Here is a 20,179-nt window from a genome sequence, read left to right as displayed (position 1 = left end):
TCTGTTACATTGGGAGTCCTGCTGGAACATCACAAGGTACAAGATGTCCTCTGAATACTGTTAACTAAAGACTGCTGCCACTCAGACAGATAGTATCTGAGATATGCAGGTCTAACTAAAGTGACTCGGCTGGTTAGCTTACATTTGAGCGAAGTACTGATGTCCTTGGAAAAAATGCAAAGAGCAAAGACAGCTGTTGGAGCTACTACAAGATTATTTTCAACTCTTGACTGTTTAAATAAAAGCAATAAAAACTATTTTCTGTTTGATGTGCAAACCTTAAAGAATCAGCTTGATCCTTGCAGCTCGAGTTGACTGTATGTTGGCAACCCCTGCTACAAATTAGCTGAAGCAAAGGTTAACTCGGACGCTAGGGTCAGTGCTGAAATTATAAATAAGACCAGACTATGCTTTTTGTAGACATCTGCATAATTTTCATTTTGTGGAAAGGATTGCATTTTTCAGATTTAGCCTGTGTTCTGTGTATAGGACATAAACCCAGCAGTGCTTCAAGCATGTAATAATTTATATCAAAGTTGCAAAGTATAAGAACCAGCATGCATTGCTGGCAAAAATGAATGGGAAAAGTGGAAATGTGTTTTTGCAAAAGTGCAAAAGCGTTTCAATGCAGCCACAGAGTTTCTTCTCAATTGGATGCATTATGACAAAGTATAGGTCCAGATTTCACTGAATTAACAATCTGATTTGCATCGAGCTTATATATGGAGCTCTTCATGACTGTGAACATAATGCGAAGTTTAGCTGTTAGCTCTCCTTGGAGGTTATTTTAAGTTAGCTTCTCAAATGTCTTCACATGATTCCTGTCTGCATCAAAAGGGCAGTGGGTGAAGAGCAACTTGCAAAATAGTTTAGAGAGCAAATTTTGGAGAGAGCTATAATCTAACAGGCCTATTTTAATACAAATCTTGTTTATTAACATTGCAAGACAACATAAAAACTTAGAACTTAGGAAATCTGATCAAAAAAAGACACTCTTCTTCTAATTAGTATTTGAGGCCTTAATCATTCAAATGTTTTATTTTTTTATTCTAAAGAGACAATTTTTCAAGTCTGTCAAAGTGGTCTTGAACTTCGTTGACCTCCACATGTTTTCTGCGATCGTGAGGTAGACGAGGTCGAGCTCTGAGGAGCGGCGGCGGCACTTGTCAAGCTGGAAAAGACGTAAGCAAACTTCCGGCTGTCAAAATAAACAAAATTTGTTAAAATATAAACCGATGACTGTACCTGTATATAGTGGTTCAAATAATTACTTTCTTCAACAAGGAAAAGCAGTAAACTAAATTCCAACGTTTCTATTACAGATAAATATCAAATATGACCAATGCGTGTCTAATGTCTGTGTTAGGTTGTTTATAAGTGTATTGGACAATCACCAGCAGGTGGCAGCATGGCATTATTTGTGGGATTGCCTTATGACTTACAAAAACAAATTCATCACAATATACATATTTTGCTCTGATCGGAAAGTGGTATGCATCTTATCTGAATTTATTCTAAATAAAGTCAGAATTAAATACACATTGACAGGCTTTTAAATAATGTATTTTCAGCAAGTTGGTTGCACAGAGAAATCCTATAATTAAAAAAAAAAAACAGGTAGAAAGAGCCAACAATCAATCAGTCAATCTTTGCATATGCACAACAAAAACATACAATAGAGGACACATTTACTCTTTAAATTAACCAGCAACGTAAAATTAAGGACACCCTGTAAGCAAAGACCAATACAAATTCTAATGAGCAGCATAGCTATCAGCATTACTTCAGGCTACAGCATTGTACAAAATGCACATTGTGCAAGTTAAGACATCGATGAGCCAAACTGAGGGGCATCAGTATGGGTCAAGGTTTTCAAACTGCCTCCGTATTTATTCTCTTAACCAATGCATAGGATGAATACAGTAACAGCGAAGTTCACACTGCGGCAAGGAGCACGTGTGTCAGGCAATGATATTTAAAAAGCATTTGGATATAGCATGGTTGTTGGAAAAAAGCTACAGTACATCTGTCATAGTACATCATTACAAAGCAAAAAAGGCGGCTGAAAGTTACATAAAAGGTTTGTACAAAATAGCCCAATTCAGATGGCGTATTGCTTTGGCTGCTTCTTCAAGCTCATTGATCTCTCCGTCTGGGAAATCAAATGTGTGGCTCTGTTGTTCAAGAGTCTGCATTCATGAAGAACATCTGGAGGGGAAAAAAAGACAATTACATGAACAGGTGACATTAATTCATTAGAATGACACTGTGAAGTTAGTTCAATACTGTTATTTATTTTTAAAAGTGAAACTCAAAAGGAGATTCATTATATACACAATTGTAAATATTTTTGGATAAACTTTTCATGCTCATCTAATCTACTCAGGCACACTTGTAATATCAGCATAAATAGTATCAGAAAAATACAGCAAACCTCACCATTGAACTGTTTGTAGGCTTCTTCAATAATGGCATTGTTGGATCGCTTTATCTCCCAGTAACCATCTTCTACCCATGGCTTGCAATCGGGATGTTCAATGAGCTGCCCATTCTTGTATGAACCAGCTGATCATTTAGAGAAAAATGAACATTTCAACAATATTTTACGAAAACATTGCATTAAATATACATCCATGTAAGACTGTTGTTGGTCATTGAGTAGAAGTATATTTGCAGCAAACAAAAAAATAATACCTTTTATGGTCTCATCAATGTCTTTGCATAACTGGTACAATTCACTTCCTCGTCCAACAACTCTCTCTCCTGTAATTTAAAACGGATAATATGTCGCATATTCAGCCAAAACAAAGCAATGCCTTCACTAATAATACTGCCAAGATAAAGAATCACAGAAAAATAAATCTTACCATCCAGAACTTTGATGTTCGGGAACATCTCGAGTACAACAGCTCTGTATGATGCACTCCTGCACACTGACAAAACCAAAGCAGCAACATAACGAACATTAATCACCATCTTCCATTTACTGGAATTGCAGATAAATTTCTCATAAATTACCTGGGTTACTGTAATTGTAAGTGTTGTCTCTCAGACGTATGTTCTCTAGCTTTTTCAGAGAAACAAGGCAATGTAGGCTCTCAGTGCTGTCAAAAAGCAGCACATTAGAAGTAAGGTTTTTTTTTATCTAATTCAGCATAGACCTTAATAAATAAGTGACAACATCTAATTATAATGAAAAGGTTTCAGCATTTATCAAATGAGTTGAAGTAAAACCTAGTTTATTTGTATACATTCTAAAACTAGAATAATGGCAGAAAAACTTTATCCAATTTGTAATCAGTGACATTAACCAGCAATTCAAAATGAACGGTTTTGATTTATTTTTATAGAATATTAAAATATTGTTTTACAATACTATTAGCATGTAAATTTGTAACATACCTGGATATGACATTACCAGCTAAATTTAAAGTTTGTAAATTTTCACAACTACGAAGTGGCTCTGGGAAAACAACCAAAAACAGAGAACATAAATAAATTTTACACAATGTCATTCTGAAAAAAAGGAAAAGAAATAAAGCCTGTTTGCCTTACCTATATTAGAGATTCTGTTAGAAGACAAATTAAGCACAGAAAGAAGACGAAGAGATGATAGAGGTCCTATATTTGTGACATTGTTCCCAAATAGGTCCAGCCTCTCCAAATTTACACATTCCCCAATGCATCCAAGGTCATGTATACCTTAAAGACAAAAAGCTAATTTTTATAGTAACTGAATGAACATAAAAATTTAAAACATGCACTAATCCTTACCAAGAACTCTGAGTTTCAGAAACAGAATGGATTCCAAATCAAATTCTCCTGTCCGTGACTTCAGCAGCACAGCGCTGATCTTCTCACACTCTGCATCTGAGGGAACCAGAGTGACAAGACCGTACAAAACAAAGCACATTCACTTTCTATTCTTAAATATGCAGTACAACTACAGATCCTATAATTTGTGACTCAGCGATGCAAAAGAAAATGCTGGAAGCACTGTTTGTTCTGTTAAAGGCGAGGGGAAAAGAAACTTTAAATAGAAGCAGCATATTAATATATATTTTTTTCCTGACAGCACACAGAGCATTTTTACTGATAGCTCCAAAGGAGAGGGTCACAACAGATGTGCTGATGTGCTCACTGTTGTGTAATGTTATAATCCCACTAGCATGCATGAGTAACAGCTGAGGGAGCTATGTTTGCTTTACTGTGCTTAAGGCACTGTGAGTCCTACACATGAATTCTCCTCACTCACTGAAGCATAGATAATGAGGATGGTGTCTTTATGTAAATACCAGTCCGTTATTTTATTTCATTTTACTTTTTGAATTTAGCATACTGAATTGTAAACAAGAGGAAATACAAGTAGAAAAACAATATTGGTGAAAAAATAGGAGCACCAATTATGTCTTATCTTTGAGAAGAAATACATGAGAAATGTGAACTTTCTTTACGTTCACCTAGCAGCAGCGTTAAATAATGTTAGCTACATTTGTGCTAACAGTGAGCGTCGTTCCTATGGCAGCAGCTAGGAAAAATTATGATAATCATTCATCACATAAAAAGAGAGCGGGTGTGTGAAATAAAATAGTAGTAGAGCTCATGTTTATTTTTTTCTCTCTAGAGATGACGAAGCAACAGGAAGAATAACAAGCACAGACGCGTTGTTAGCTTCATTTTTTCTCTGGACAGTTAGCTACAGATAGCACAGGCTGCTAGAGGCTAACACAGTAACGTAGCAACAAGCTATCAGTGAAACTTACCCTGCTCCTTTTCTCGCTTGTAGTCCATGCTGGGCAACTTTGGTAGTTAGAAATCAAACAAATGTCACGAAGGGTGACAATTAAACCAGCGCAAATCAAGACAGGAATTATTTACGAAGCGTGAAATTACCATTTGTCCAGAGGTGGGATAAGGACACGCTCATTGGTGCTGTAATAACAGGCAGGTGGATTAGAGACGGACATCACACCAGCCTCTGCAGCTCAACGGGGGGAGAGTTTTCAGGGAAGCGATCATCTCTGAGTTAAGGAGCTGAAGATGAACTAGTTTATTTTACTTCAGGTGCAACAGGTTTTTTGATAAAAACTAAATTTTACATATATATATATGGTTTTTGATCATTAACAGGATTTAATTGACATATATACATTTGAACTAGGCCTCACTTTACATGATGCTCTTTAAATGATCTCCTTAGAATATTTTTTTTTTCAATATTTATAAAATAATGTGATCGTTCAATAGAAGTTTTTATCTAAAGGATCTTCTTTGCTGTTATATCAACCTTGTTGCCAGTAGGTTCTAGTTCATGTTTACTTATTTATCTGCCTGTGGGTTGTCTGATTGGTTTGTCTGCACCCTGTTGGAAACACCACCTGGGTTCTTAAGGAGAAGCAGATCAGTTTGCGCTCAACAGGGTTTGCAGAAAAATCCTCTGGCTCAACTGTGAAAAGACACCTGCTCTACGGTCTTTTTAAATTTATTTTCCAGCGAATGTTTGCTCTCATGGCAGGAATCTCCTGAATGGACATCAACAACAATCTTTTTTAAGTTCTTGCAACAATACTTGGCTCAACTTGTGTGGAGACTTTGACTCCACCGACTCCCTAAATGCCTTTCTCTGAGAAAAGGTGGTGGACATTATTTGCTTTGAATGTGTACAAGCAACAAATTACTTGATAAAGATGGGTAATAAGCAAACAATATTCACAGATGAGCAACTTGATGCTTATCAGGTAAGATGAATGGATGCTATGTTTGTATTATGATGGAGGATGGAGGAAAGTGATGCATAACGTCCTTATAAGAAAATATATTTCTTACTCAAAATATATTATAAGCATTTTGAATTGAAAGATATTTAGATAAAGTTAGAGATGAACCAATCAGGACTTTTTTCTTCGAGGTCTGACTGAGTTTGTGTTTTTATTATTATTACTCTGAGGACTATAGAAAAGTAAAAAGTGTGTCTCCTGTTTCTGTTAGGTTACTTAACAGAACATGTAGGAGTTTTAAGGTTTATCAATGCAATTGTCCCTGCTCTTTAGTCTTTTCCAAATAAGATGACAATGAGAGAAAAATACCATTGCAAAAGTGAAATTTTGTACTCCATTTTATTTGCTGTCATTTTTTTATGTTAGGCATTATCTATACCTGTTTGTATTATGATATATTGTTTTTTCGTTTTTCATATTGAAAACTGAGAATAGGAAATTGGTATCTAAAATCAATTACATTGTATTCTAAGCTTCTTGTTCACTGAGGAATGATTTAAAATGATCTGATTGACTTGACATTCAGATTAGACTTAACATTGAAGAATGGACACAAACTCATTGTATGAAAAAAAAATGTCCAGTTTAACTAGTAATCCAAGTATCAGTCTGATAATACAGCACTCCGTGTGCAATAGTTCACCTTGTGATTTACTGTGGGATTAATAATTGATGCCAAGCCAGTGATATGTCATGAAACTCTACTCTCAGGACTCAGCTTAGTTCTCAAGAGTCGCTCTGGTTACTATAGTGCTCTTTAAAAATTCCTTTTAGAATCCCATTGCTCTTTGTTTTGTCCTGTTAGTATTTTTCCCTATTCAGATTTTCAGGCTCTTACCCCTACAGCTCAAGCGTCTTTCTGAGCTTCAGAGGCATTTACACAAACATGGGATACATACTGTTACTAAACTAAAGCATCTGGTGTAAGACACAATCACTGTTATACTCCAGACATTTACAGTACAGTTTGTTCTAGAAATCCGCAGCTGTATTATGTGCTGTTTCTTACACCTACGAACACAGGTCAGACAGTACAGAAGGCTGACGTAAACCAAGGCGTTCTTCAGTTGGGCTATTGGATATAGCCAACACATGTGCCAACACATGCATGTTAGACAACAGCAGATCATGTTGCTGTGTGTACTCTCACAGCCATCAGCGCTTTACAGAAACCAGACACCTGGTCAAGCTTTTTATTGGCGGTCTCAAACTGCAGTTCTCAAGGATCAGACTTCTGCAACTTTAAGATGTGTTCCTTGTCCTACACTCTTGAATTAAATGCCTCACCAGCATGCAGTCAATGTCTACAGAGCTCTGCTAATGAGCTAATATTCGTGTCCTGAAGCAGAGGGTCAATTAAAAGTTGCAGAACAAGGCCTTGAGGACCCGCGTTTGAGACCAGTGCTACGTTTAGAAAATCTGTAACACTATTTAATATGATTTGATAGATGGGTCACTGAGTAACTGATGCAGGCTGATGCTATACTTCAAACAATGTCATTAAAAAAATATGTATCAATTAATGAGGCATAATAATATGACCAGTATGAGCACGCCTCTTTGCCTTCTACATGCAGCAGTGACTCAGTTTATCACTGTTCTTTTCTTGGAGCACTTTTTATGGACACTAAACGCTGCAACACCAATACAACACAAGAACTGCATTTTTGGAAATATCATGTTGTGTCTGATTGACATATATAATTTATTTCTTTTGAACTAGAGCTTTGATCTTCTGTCTTCTCTTATTGCAGGACTGCACATTTTTCACTCGCAAAGAAATTTTGCGGTAAGATATTTTTCTTTGTATTGTTTGATTCTCATTAATTGGCAATGTGTTCTGATGATCACCAGACTAACATTTGACCACATGTTTTGACCATGAAATCAGTGATTATGTTAGCCTGTACTGTATGTTAAATGTATGTTAAAGTTTCCTTGTTAAACAAGGTTCTACAATAAAAAAATAACCTCTCCAGATTGTTTTCCCCTCAAAGCTTTATTGCCTAAATCTGCCTGCGGGATCTTGTGGAAGTTACCTTAGATCAGTGGTCCCCAAACTACGGCCCGCGGGCCAGATGCGGCCCGCCTCCACATTTGGTCCGGCCCCCTGAACAATACCAGAGCATTTTCATATATGTGCATTTTTATTTGATAAGTTGGACTTTTGCAATAAAATAAATGTTCCTTAGTAATGAACTTTATTTATTATTAACTACTAGTTAGTAACTGTTTTATACATGCATATAATTGACCCTAACCCTTTTTTTTATGTGGAGAACCCAGTGTTATTTGGTTATTATTTATTTCATAAATAGTGTTATTTCCTGACTTTTGTTCTCTGAAGAATCCAGAAAAGGTTATTTGATTGTGCTTTCTGAAAAACAATACATTTTTATGTTTAGCAGTCTTACAATCGTCACACTTTTTCTGTTACAAACTGACCCCGGCCCCCCATCAGAGAAGGGACAAGTTATTTGGCCCTCACAGGAGAAAGTTTGGGGACCCCTGCCTTAGATGTTCTAACAATTTTCTACAGATTTATGAGAAATACATTTCAAAGTCTAAGATGACGGTTCCCAGCTGGAAAATAATGGATTAACCAGAATAGTGTGAGAATCTTGGTACCTTTTTGATAAAGGTACCTTATGAAATATGAATTTGTTGAATAGTCTTCTGTTACTATTTATGTTGAAACAGATACATTTTGAGTAGTTCTGAGGTAAGGTTCCTGTTAAGTTGATTCAATGATGTCTTCCAAGAACTCCTCCTTTCCTGTTACCCAAAGCATTGACAAACTTAAGCCGGATTTAGCTTGCCCTCTTCTTCTGTTGCCGTTTAGTCTGCAGTTTAACCAGATTTATCACCCAAAACTCATGTAAAGGTGTGTTACCATAAGAAGCTTGAATGTTGTCTCTCACTTGTAATCTGTTTTGCATAAAGTGTTTCCTAAGTGATTACAGGTAAATGAGCTGATCAACACCAGTAAGCAAGACGCAGTCAGGACACAAACAGAAAACTGTGATCAAGAATGACAGTGAATAAGACTCATTCAGTATCTCAGAACTTGCTCTTGACTAAAATATGAAGGATAGAAGCTGTTGTCCATGGAGATCAAGAAAATGTTGTTGCATTGGAGTTTGAGGACACTTCAAAATCTTGAAAATTTATAGCAATGCACAACTGAATTAATGGGTAGCATCACCTCTCTTTTCATATCACTCACCAGGAGACTGACATGTAAAAACGGCCTATATTTTTCTTCAGAGAGCTGAGTAGTGTTGCTTATGTTTCCGTGTATGTTCTTAGTTCTTAGAAGTTGAAAAATAAAGCTATTATGTTAAGATTCACAAAGAAGGGGGGGCTGTGGTGGCACAGGGGTAAAGCACAACCTTCATATGGAGGCCCTTGTTATCAATGTGGAGGTCATAAGTTCAAGTCCCAATCTGGTGATCTTTGCCACATATACTCCCCCACTTTTGCCTACTTTCCTGTCTAACCACTCTCAAATAAAGGCTGCCTGAGCCATAAAAAACATCGTTAAAAAAAAGATCCACAAAGAAGGTTGTGAAAAGTAAAGGTGACAGTAAATAGTGTTTAGATGGGCTCTTTATGACTTTCTATTAAATGAGTTTGAGGGTCCCAACAAAGGGAGGTAGCCACATTTTGTCCTAAGAGGAGACAATAAGTTGGCTAAAGCAAAAATTTTAGTTAAATGTGGGTTTATCAGTTGTTTATTTAAAATCCACATGGTAACTGATGTAACTATTACTCAACGGATTTCTGTAAGTTCCTTTTTGGCACAGAGGCAACGCAGACTAAATTTGCATAGCCAACTTTCCCTTAAAAAGAATGTTCCATCAATTGCAGTGCTTAAAAGGTGTGGCATACATTTCCAGAAATTCACAGCAACGTGCTAGCAGGGGTATCCCTCCTTCGTATGCAGAGAGCCGTGCCTTCTTGTCTACCAAATATGCTTCTAAATGAAGGATAAAAATGACTACACACACTCCTTAACTTAAGAGACAGCCTTGCAAGGAAGGTCAAAGCTGTTGTAGCTTTGGTGGTTTGGTTGACGTTACTTTTAACACTATGGATGCAAAGAAGGGGAATATTATGTATAATAATATATTTTGCAAATTATAAATTACATTTGTTCCAATCTGCTTTGCATTTCACCTTAGGTTGCACAGCAGATATCATGAGTTGGCTCCACATCTTGTACCAATGGACTACACCAATGAACCGGATTGTAAACTGCCTTTAGCGCTGATTGTTGACATGCCAGAATTAAAGGTAAAACAAAGATAATCATCTTTAAAAACGTTTTCAAAACATCTTATTTATGTCACTTTGTTATTTCTTAAAATTTCCCCTGCATTCTGAACTGTTAACTTACATCTATTTCTTGATTAAAGGACATAATTTATTTTTAACCATAAATAATTTTTTATCAGCCTAATCTAAATCTATAAAGCTTAAAGAAACCAGTCCTAAGTCAAACATTTTTGATTAAAAAAATGTTTGACCAGATTGGTTTGAATAGCATCTTCTGAAGTTTTTGGTCAGCAAAATCCAATAAATGCAATATGCAAAATCACATGCCTGTTTCTAAAACTCTTTTGAATTATGAAGTTAATGTCTTACCAAACTATTCAGCTACTAAAACCACAAGTGATTTTCATGTGAAATGAGAACATTTTCAGTATATTTTTGCTTAACGTCATTTGCATTACTCTGAATATTTTTGCCTGATGTGCAGGAAAACCCATTCCGCAATCGGATTGTGGAGTCATTCTCCGAGGATGGGATGGGGAACCTCAGTTTCAATGAATTTGTAGATATGTTCTCAGTCCTCAGTGAAATGGCTCCAAGAGAACTTAAAGCCATATATGCCTTTAAGATATATGGTAATAACAACATGTAAAAAGGCTTTCATGCCTTTATATACCATTTAATTTTATGAAATTATGTTTCAAAGTAATTGACTCACATTTATTTCCATCTTAGATTACAACGTGGATAATTACCTGTGCAAGGAGGATCTTGAGAAGACTTTAAATAAGCTGACAAAGGAGGAATTGACTCCTGAGGAGGTTGAATTGGTGTGTGAGAAAGCCATTGAGGAGGCAGATTTGGATGGAGACAATAAACTCTCCTACGCTGACTTTGAAAACATGATAACCAGGGCTCCAGATTTTTTAAGGTAATGCTAGCTTAAATAGTGTTTTAACCCTATGTTGTAGAGTTGTTTCTCCAAAAAACATTCCTATTAATTGAAATTAACACTGCTGTTTTCAATACTCTTTCAGCACCTTTCATATCCGTATCTGAGATGGATCATTTGACCGTTTTGATGTCAGCAGCTTCATAAACCTGGGGACTGAACCAGAGCTATCCCCACCACATCACTACTCTGATCTTCAGTTAGACATAAACTCTTCTTAATGTGGCCTTATCTAAAGAAAACCTGCAATCCCAAATTTAGGGTAAAAGTATACAGTTGCTGGGCGTGCCGTGGTGGCGTAGGGGTTAGCGCGACCCATATTTGGAGGCCTTCAGTCCTCGACGCAGCCGTCGCAGGTTCGACTCCCGGACCCGACGATATTTGCCGCATGTCTTCCCTCCTCTCCTCCCCCATTTCCTGTCAGCCCACTGTCATATAAGGGACACTAGAGCCCACAAAAAAGACCACCTGGAGGGGTACAAAAAAAAAAAAAAGTATACAGTTGCATCAAAAGCCAATCTAGACATGTTCAGTAAATAAGAATCTGTGTTCTCATGAGTCTCTTTTGTCAGATTAAAAATAGAATTAAATGACATGACATGTAACTTAAATAGGACTTTATTACTTTATTACAAACTTGGTAGTGCACTTCAGATTGTTATTTTGCTGTGTAAAACTAGTACGCTTGAGCGTATGTTCACAAACTTTTTCCTGGACATTTTCCTTTTCTGCTAGAAAGCAGTGTTCATAATTCTATCAGTGACATCAATTTGAACTCAGATGAATATTTTCATCTTCTGTCAAGTTGGTTTGGACAGCTGCTTTCTGTTAGGAATTAACATAATCATTTTACTTCAGGAGGATGTAGTCAGGAATGATCTGCCCCAGTATTCAAACACATTCTTAAATCCTGCACACAGAGGCGATCTCATTGGAAACCAAGAGGAAATGGTCTTGCCTATGATGGTTGATGATTACCAGGTGTTGGTTTTGGTGCTACAGATTTGCATTATGTATGTATTGAGCACAGTGTTCTGTGTTGATTCTGTGCACTCTGTACCAAGCCCACTGTGTTTCTGGATATTCATGTATGAGCTTTAGGTCATACATCTAAAAGTTGCAGGACACCGGCCCTTGAGGACTGGAGTTTGACACCTGTGGATTACTCTTATCTCCCAATTTTATTTTATTTTATTTTTTTTATCAAATATTCCAGAGCCTCGATAATTACTGGTCTTACTGGGATCATCAGCAAAAAAGCTACAATGCGACGTGATAATAGGACTACGATTAAACGTTTCTGACACCAAAAGAGAAAAAACTCACACATTGCATAAAAGACTAGGAAGATTGCCAACCCATTGAAGCCATAAGACATTTTACACATAAACCATAGGGGACACAGAAAGAGTTGATGGTGAGGAGATTCACTCCTTAAACATGAGTCTGAGTGTATTAATGTGTTGCAATGACCTAGACTTAGTAACATTAGTAAAGGAGAGAATAAGTCAACCACCCTTGTGAAATGTGAAGTGTTTCATGTTGTGTGAATTTGATGAAGATGAAGTGCATTTCTTAATATCATACAGAGATACCACTATTGCTCAATGAGGAACTTATGCAATAATTATCCATTGCAGCTTTATACCATTTGTAGTTTGTTTTCCACTGTTGCACAATCACATGCTTATTACGTAATGATCTGCTACGACTTTACACTGTTATTAATTTTCTTAATAGTGACATTCTATCATGCAGTTCTTAGTTGTGAAAGAGCTGGTAGCAGAAAGGTCACAAAAACTGGATGATTAACATTTTGGCAGTTAAACATACCCTGGTTTCCCTTAGAGGACTTATAGGGGAAACACCTTACATTCTAATTTCTAAAACACAAACACAACACTGAAGCACATGTATTGCCGTCTACTGTAAGTGCAGATACACTGAGATACAAATTCATGCAGGCACATGAGCATGAATATGAGCTTTATTATCGTTTATAGGCCCCACTAAAGCAGTAACTACAAAAGTAAAGAAAAAAAAGCACATGATAAAAGATACTAAAAGGCATTTTAGAACCTTCTGCTTATTTCCCCATTGCTGTTGAATGCGGACTTTTAAAAATCTTTATTCAAATTAGTTTCCTGTAAAAATAAGTGAAGCTCTCTGATGGCAGCAAAAACATTTGTAAATATCAGCTACACGCCTTTCAGCAAATTTTCCCCAGTGAGTGCACTGCATTTCCCTGAAAGTGCCCACACGAGGCCATGCATTACAAGAATGCTTCTCCAGGCAGCTACGGAGGGCTAAACAGCAAGAGCGCCACATGGCAAGAGCGAACCATACACTGCAAGAGTTTTGATAACACTGGGAGGTATTTCTCCTACGTTTTAATTCAGGAGTTATTTGCATTTTGATATCTACACATAGAAATGCCTCTGCCGTTCCTTAGCAGCCCAGCATTTTGCATTTGTGTTTCCTTATTAGGAAGCAGAGGTCATCTATCATTAACCTTGCTTATTTTCTCCTTTTCAAACGGCCAAACTGGCTCATTAATCTGGACGAAAGGTAAAACATCTCCAGCAACTCATGTGAAGCAATACATTTGACATTTTCCCCTACAAAAAATATCAGATTGTTCTTTCCTTTCAGATGATAATAATTTCCATAAAAGTTTCCATTAAATGTTTGTTTTTTTTCCTCCGCAGTTACATGCCCATATATCAGTGTTTCTCAATTCCGGTCTTCAATCCCCTCTGCACTGCCTGTTTTAGGTGTTTCCCTTCTGCTACACACCTAGATTGAATCTGTGGGTGATTAACAGCCTTCTTCAGTTCTTGATGGCCATGCAATAATTTGAATCAGCTGTTCTGGAATAGAGGCACATCTAAAACATGCACAGCAGGGGGCCTTAGGATTGGAATTGAAAAACACTACCATATGTGAACATGCATTTAGTACTTATTATTTCTCACAGCAGTTTAGGTATAGCTCTAAGAAAAAGTGATTTGAATATGCCTAATTTACTGAAATGGGCTTAATAAAGCAATTTTATAAATTTTCAACAGCTTTAATAAATTCAATCAGATGTACATGGGTAATTTTGATCGGTTTTAAATAAATATGTACATTGAAAGGAAATATACAACAGAAGTAGCAAAGTAGTGTTAGATAAGAGAAATTAGGTAAGCTTCTTCTTCGTTAGTTGGTTTGTCACTTCCTCTTGGTCTCGGGGAAAAGCCATTTCCATTTGTCATTCTGCAAAAAGTAAATATATAACCTGTCAATATTAGAAAATAAGGCAAAAATAAATAATAAATGAAGAAGTACTGAAAGAAAAGCTTTCAACTAACCTTTATCCCCCAGGATCCATTGTTAAATTTGCGTTTGGTCTCCTCCCCAGGCTCTTGAGTGTTTCTTTTGGCTTTGGGCTTGACGGGCTCCTTGTGGTTGGGGAGGATCTCATAAGTGTTGTCGTTATCAATGACAGGGGCTTCGATGGAGACCTCGGCGTACAGGGAGTCATCGAGCTGCTCTGTGGATGATGCAGTTTCAGATGCTGTTGGGCTGTGGCTGCCAGCCAGGTGATAGACCGAGTGGTCGCTCAGGCCGTCCAGGCTGTGGCTGCTGTTTGACTGCGAGATGCCGCGGGAGGCCTGCCGAACTGGCCTCGGGGAAAGTCGTGGCGGCGTGTCAGGAGGCACGCTCAGTCTGTAACATTGCTCGCCGTCAGAGATGCTGTCCAGCAGAGGCAGGGACATGCTCTTGCTGTCAAGCGCGTTGAGTTCAGAGTAGAGAGATTCAGGGTCAGATGAAGGACTACATCTGCCGTTGTTTTGCTCTTTAGTGTTCAGCCTCTCGACTTTGCCTTGATTTGAGCCAGGGGACTTGTCCCTAGAGGCGTGATGGGCTCTAGGTATTTGCTTCCTAAGCTGAGCATACAGAACCCCATCATTGTCACTGACTGGGGTGCTCTCAAAGGGCCTGGTCCTCCGTGGCAAAGGTGGTACTTCCTATTTTTAAGAAAACAAAAACATTTATTTGAAAAGCCGGCCATCATGTAAAATTTTGTTGTTTTTCCAGATAAACAAGTTAGTATATAATTAGATCAAGATAGATTTGTCATAATAAACACAACAATGAAACTGCAGTTTCCTTCTCATAAATTTACAATTAAAGACAATACCAAAACACAATGAAGTTGACAAGAATGTAAATAAATAGAAGTAAAAAGTATATATTTGTGTGTCTTATGTTTCGTACAGAAAATATTGGTAGAATATGTAGAAAATATACATTTATGTTGCTTTTATTATTTTATTCTTTGGACTCACCTCTTGAGTCCTGTTATTCCTTGGTGCCCGCACTGGTTGCTGCTCTGTGGCTGAGTTCATCTGCTGCTTATGTACTTTCTTTGCTGCTCTGAGAGGAGCAGCTGGTTTTTCTTTGGGGCTGACCTGAATGATATCATAGAGGTCCTCATTTACATCCTATAAGAATAAAGACACCAGTTAGGACACTGATCAAATCCTCTTAAAAAAAAAAATAAAAAATTTAAAATGAGTGAAAACTCACCCCGTAGCATGGAGATGTCAGATATTCTCCAAAGGGCTCAATGGGTTTTGTTTTATAGTGTTCTGTTAGGTCGAACAAAGTGTTGTGTTCCTCTGTGTCTCCGCACACTATAAACCGTCCCGTCTCGCTCTGGCTTATCACAAAGTGGCGACACCGATCTCTGCCTCTGCAAAAGAAAAACAGGGTATTTTTTAAAAGCTGTTGCAATTATATTATATGTAAAGCTTGAACTTTTAAATTAATGGTAAAAGGGGCCATTAAAAAAATTACATTGGAAATTTCTGAGTCTCCAAAGCTCCAAAAGTCTAAGATTTTGATGGAGTGCTAAAATTAAAGGCATATTTGATGGGATGTTTATTGTGCTGCTTGTTTTTATTATATTATATATTCCAAGAAGCAGAGTTAATTTGTGAGGAAGTTATCTTTTATATGAAAAATCTGCTTAAAATAAAAATTAAAAATAAATTAATCAGGTTTATTGGAGTGAACCAGTACTCACTTGTACGACAGAATATATCCAATAGCTTTATCACTGAGACGAATCAGAAAACAGCCAAGATCCTTTTCTCTAAGCATGTCCTCAGCATCTCTGTAGACAGACCAAGAACAGTGTGAAAATCAGACCATCTTCAAATATAAATTTTAAGCATATTTGTAACCCATTTTACTATATCATATTTTTTTTTCTGGGAGAGTAAAGCACTTTCAAAAAATTTCCACTTTGGAAGTATCACTGTCTTAAAGGAAAAATCCATTTCACAATATGCCCTTTCGAAATAGCTGACACTGGTTGTACTTAAGTAACTGTCCCACATACTTTTTATGTAGGAGTGTAGTGTCTGCCAGAGGAAAGGGCAAAAAGCCCACAAAAAGTATGTGGGCGAACTGTAAAGTGGACACTTTCCATCACAGATAACATGTCTGTGGCTTGTATGGACATAACTGCTTCGCTAAGCTTCTATTTTTATTTTATTTTTTTCAATTTGAAATTTATCAAAAAATTAAACATGCATGCAAACACAAAGCTAATAGCAATAGCTAGGATTTTTTGTTAAAAATAACTAGTTTACATTACACATGAGTGTGAAATGTGCAAAATAACAGGACATCTTCTGTGAATACTTACTTTCTGCTAATGAAGCCCAGGAACCAGCTGGGGAAAAGGCCGTTGTTGACAATAAGAGGCAGCTGAGAATCTATGAACCACTTGGTGGCCAACTCTCTAAACCGCCCCTCCGTAACTTCAGCAGCAGGATCCACAGTCGGCTCCCTTTGCTCCATCTTCACTTTGTCCTGATCAAAGTAACACAGGCGTCCAATGAGCACAAGCAGGATTTATTCCCCACTGCCCAGAGCAGGTCAGTATTTTAACAATCTAATTTGCTTATTTTCCAGGAGGCGTCACTCAAAGCCTGAATGCAGCACAATGTTCTTGTTGTATGTTTTTTTTTTTTTTTCATGATTACGGCACAAGGGGAAAAATAAACCCATCCTGTCTATTATAGTACACAATTTGTTTACTGTTTATATATAGAATTAAATAGCATTAACAAACCCATAGGAAAATATCCAAAAATAGAAAAGACCTGACCTATGTCACTTTTTCACAAAACTGTTGTAATATATACTTTGCGGGCGGGTTAAAATAGCTAAATCATGAATGAACTTTAAGCTGCTAGTGACAAGTTTATTTCTTACCTTGAAACAAAACTTCACACGTGTCTTAATGCAGGGAGTCTTCGTCTGATATTCCTCCTTCTGTCTTGAATGTGAAAAATAGCAAATATTTTCAGATTTGGCTTTCTGTTGTCGACACAATGCGCAGCAGCTCCTCTCAATCCCTGAAGAAAATGAATACAATTTCACTTTAAAGCTCACATTGTGTTATAGTAAAATACTTCTCAGTGAGTGGGGTACATACCTGTCCTTGTGGTTACCAGTGTGTGATTTGAACCCCTTGTCATTGCAGCAAACATTAAAATTCTCCTCTCAGCTTCTGAACCTCTGAAATCTCCAACTGAAAATGGTTTGATTGTGACCCCACACTGAGAGATATAGACAGATGACATTTACAGTTACACACATTTTTCCACTGGTCTGGAAAGCAGAGTTACTCGGCAACGGCACGGCAGTCATTTGCATAACAAAGAGAGCTGAGGGTTGCTGAACAAAGCGAACACTTCCTGAAGAGAAAGGAAAGTAACGTGTAGAGAAACAGTGGTTTGTGAGCAAACGTATGCATTGGTTTGAAAGGGGGAGATGTTTTACCCATGGAGCGTCTGATTACCGTAGTGACGGATGAGAAGTTACGTCAGTGTGTTTTTCTGTGTGTTTTTTAGGGGGGTGCTGTGACTACAGATCAGGTTTGTAAGGAAGGACTAAACAGATGGAGGGATGGAAATATTTGGGAAGGTTTGATATGTTTTCAATGGGGCTTAATAAGCTTCTGAAAAGACAAGACATTTCCCCGGGTCTGCTTTTGAGGTTCTCAAAAAAAAAAGCATAACTCATTCCCCCCATGGCTCAGACTGTTGTCATGAATCATTTAGGTTCAGCTCTGTAAAGCACAGTAGGAAGTCCCAGTGGGGGAGAGCCAAAAGGCAGAAATACTCTGTGTCATGGAGAACAAAATAAGACATGATTTCACTTTGCCTCTACAATGGCAACGTAAATCCAGCATTTTTACTCCCTTCGTAGGGAAAATAAGTATTAAACACGTCGGTAACTATATTTCTAATGGAGGTATTGACGTGGAGTGGGCTAGTCGAAATCTGAACTTATACCCAATTTGGTTTGTGGTATGACCTTAAACAGGCCGTTGTTTTAATGTCTTCTAGGGTGTCTGCAGTAGAATAATTCTGTACAAAAAAGTGGGTCCAAATTTCCCACAATGATGAGTACTCTTTAGCAGTTATGGTGAAGACTTCTGATGCTGTGCTAAAAGTAGCACCACTAGTTATTAAGTTCAGGCAGAAATCCTGTTTCAAATATGACCCAGGTAGCTTGGATAGTTTGTTTTTCCTGAATTAATTAATTTATTACCTTAGTTTAATTTAGAGTTGCATTTCCCTGCTAGTTATGTTGTCTGACATTAAAATGATAAGATGATCAGTTGCATACAAGTGTCAAAAAGTAAAAACAAAATAAATCTATAAGAAGAAAAATAGTTTTTACTGTACTTGCATGCAGTGGGAGCGATGTTGACCCTTTTTTTTTTTCACCACACAAATTTGTCAAATTTTAAAGTCTCTGGAGACTGTTTGAGATGATGTTCAGTGCTAAAAAGAAATAAACTTCGATCTCATCAAACCTAATTTTATTCCCCAAGCATTTCACAGATTCTTACAAATGTTCTGTATTAATGCTTCAACATGCTCTTTCTTTAACGGTGCATTTATTTGCAGTGAGCACACTTCAAGGCCGTTGCAGTTAGGTGTATTGGTTGTTTTAATAAAAACGTTTTTTTTTTTCTTCTTGGAAATCAGATGTTCTTCACAATGTCTCTAAAAGAGAATTCTCTCATTGCAACAAACTTCTGAATATGGTTGGTTTATGATTTATTTTGTTAAGTTTATCAGTAATTTTTGTAATAATATGGTTAAGAAGGTTTTAAGGTTCTTTTCTTGTTACCATTTCTAAAGGCCATTTGTTAGGATTAAACCAGGTGTCATTTATTAGCAATGATGTGTAACAGGATTATTTTTTGGTACTGTAAATGATTCTCTTATTTTTCTGACAATAATAAGATAATAATTTCATTTAAACATTTTTTAAATTGATTCTGGTCTCATATTTTTCTGTGATATTTTTTTGTGTTTATATTACACGTGAAGAATAAGTCAATAACCGTATTTTATGTTCCATGTATGACTAACAACCGCTACAGTAACATAGCCTATAATTTCAGCATACTGGTAGCAGTGCAGACTCTGTTTTACAGCACTTTGTGATTCATAGCTCACTCCTCTGGGGGAGATGTGAGGTTTGAGGTAAATTCTTATCACTGTATCCATCTTTGAAAAGAACAAACGTTGCTATGCAAATGATTTGTCAAAATTCAACTGATTAAAAATGAATATAAAAGGTTCCTAAAAATAAAATGAACGTTCTTGAAGCTGTTTGAACTATTTTGGTTACAGTGGCTTTATGACAGCCCACCTCTCAGAGGGGGGATGTGTATCCTTGAAAGGTCACAATTCGTCGCCCATAAAATGTCACAGCAACTGAACCGCATCCCGTCTGTCTGCTTTTCATGCCTCGAGCTCGAGGTAAAACAAACAACCTCCTGAACTCTTTAAGCTTTCCTAAGTAGCTAGAATATAAATCTTACCAGAGGATTATCAGAACTTGTAATTGGGGACAGTTGCACAGGTGGTTTGGGAGTTTTCACTGTAAAGCATTGGTTCAAAATGGGAAAAACAATAGGTGTATTTCCCAGCATAACACTAATCACCTACTGTTTACTCACTGTACTGGGGCCCACATACACCCTAGTACAACAGGTTTGTACCCATTAATCATCTGAATAACTTAGGTGTGTTTTTGTTTCACCTTCAGAGTGAGTTCCGGCAGCTTGAACTCTCATTCTTCTCCTCTTATG

At 37.1% G+C, this 20,179-nt stretch overlaps 3 protein-coding genes across 5 annotated transcripts; 1 reads left to right on the top strand and 2 right to left on the bottom strand.

The window, feature by feature from the left end:
• The first annotated feature begins 986 nt into the window (after positions 1-986).
• LOC102234165 (calcium and integrin-binding family member 2-like) lies at positions 987-11,313 on the top strand. 2 transcript variants are annotated; one of them, XM_023344167.1, is made up of 6 exons: positions 987-1,182; positions 7,532-7,566; positions 9,962-10,073; positions 10,540-10,687; positions 10,788-10,983; positions 11,090-11,313. In XM_023344167.1, exons 3-6 carry the CDS (start codon positions 10,005-10,007, stop codon positions 11,109-11,111), a joined length of 435 nt encoding a protein of 144 aa, XP_023199935.1. In that variant the 5' UTR covers positions 987-1,182; positions 7,532-7,566; positions 9,962-10,004; the 3' UTR covers positions 11,112-11,313. The 2 variants fall into 2 exon arrangements, with proteins under 2 accessions (XP_023199935.1, XP_005798303.1); XM_005798246.2 differs by lacking the exon at positions 987-1,182 and adding an exon at positions 5,299-5,738.
• On the bottom strand, positions 1,548-5,000 carry lrrc61 (leucine rich repeat containing 61). Of its 2 annotated transcripts, XM_005798244.3 has the most exons (10): positions 4,894-5,000; positions 4,764-4,800; positions 3,775-3,870; positions 3,556-3,702; positions 3,403-3,463; positions 3,019-3,104; positions 2,868-2,933; positions 2,695-2,763; positions 2,440-2,565; positions 1,548-2,208 (listed from the first exon to the last, which is right to left on the bottom strand). In XM_005798244.3, exons 1-10 carry the CDS (start codon positions 4,894-4,896, stop codon positions 2,102-2,104), a joined length of 798 nt encoding a protein of 265 aa, XP_005798301.1. In that variant the 5' UTR covers positions 4,897-5,000; the 3' UTR covers positions 1,548-2,101. The 2 variants fall into 2 exon arrangements, with proteins under 2 accessions (XP_005798301.1, XP_005798302.1); XM_005798245.3 differs by having other exon boundaries at positions 4,764-4,997.
• A 2,745-nt stretch (positions 11,314-14,058) lies between the features above and the next one.
• LOC106699596 lies at positions 14,059-19,172 on the bottom strand. The gene is made up of 8 exons (XM_014468497.2): positions 17,501-19,172; positions 17,278-17,420; positions 16,706-16,872; positions 16,079-16,168; positions 15,580-15,745; positions 15,339-15,494; positions 14,358-15,017; positions 14,059-14,262 (listed from the first exon to the last, which is right to left on the bottom strand). Exons 1-8 carry the CDS (start codon positions 17,646-17,648, stop codon positions 14,218-14,220), a joined length of 1,575 nt encoding a protein of 524 aa, XP_014323983.1. The 5' UTR covers positions 17,649-19,172; the 3' UTR covers positions 14,059-14,217.
• Positions 19,173-20,179: the final 1,007 nt, after the last annotated feature.

Source organism: Xiphophorus maculatus, chromosome 2 (assembly GCF_002775205.1).
Source record: "Xiphophorus maculatus strain JP 163 A chromosome 2, X_maculatus-5.0-male, whole genome shotgun sequence".
Classification (NCBI taxonomy): domain Eukaryota; kingdom Metazoa; phylum Chordata; class Actinopteri; order Cyprinodontiformes; family Poeciliidae; genus Xiphophorus; species Xiphophorus maculatus.
This window is presented reverse-complemented; position numbering and strand designations above follow the sequence as displayed.

What these genes read in the sequence shown, in the direction of transcription:
- lrrc61 (XM_005798244.3), bottom strand. An exon ending in TAACAGAATCTCTAATATAG is followed by an intron (nt 3,464 to 3,555) that starts GTAAGGCAAACA and finishes TTGTTTTCCCAG; the next exon opens with AGCCACTTCGTAGTTGTGAA. An exon ending in GAACATCAAAGTTCTGGATG is followed by an intron (nt 2,764 to 2,867) that starts GTAAGATTTATT and finishes TTTAAATTACAG; the next exon opens with GAGAGAGAGTTGTTGGACGA.
- LOC102234165 (XM_005798246.2), top strand. Translation starts at nt 5,688, where the DNA reads ATGGGTAATAAGCAAACAATATTCACAGATGAGCAACTTGATGCTTAT. An exon ending in AGCAACTTGATGCTTATCAG is followed by an intron (nt 5,739 to 7,531) that starts GTAAGATGAATG and finishes CTCTTATTGCAG; the next exon opens with GACTGCACATTTTTCACTCG. An exon ending in TTGACATGCCAGAATTAAAG is followed by an intron (nt 10,074 to 10,539) that starts GTAAAACAAAGA and finishes CCTGATGTGCAG; the next exon opens with GAAAACCCATTCCGCAATCG.
- LOC106699596 (XM_014468497.2), bottom strand. Translation starts at nt 17,648, where the DNA reads ATGTCATCTGTCTATATCTCTCAGTGTGGGGTCACAATCAAACCATTT. An exon ending in ACTGGTAACCACAAGGACAG is followed by an intron (nt 17,421 to 17,500) that starts GTATGTACCCCA and finishes CATTTTCTTCAG; the next exon opens with GGATTGAGAGGAGCTGCTGC. An exon ending in TGACATCTCCATGCTACGGG is followed by an intron (nt 15,495 to 15,579) that starts GTGAGTTTTCAC and finishes TTATTCTTATAG; the next exon opens with GATGTAAATGAGGACCTCTA.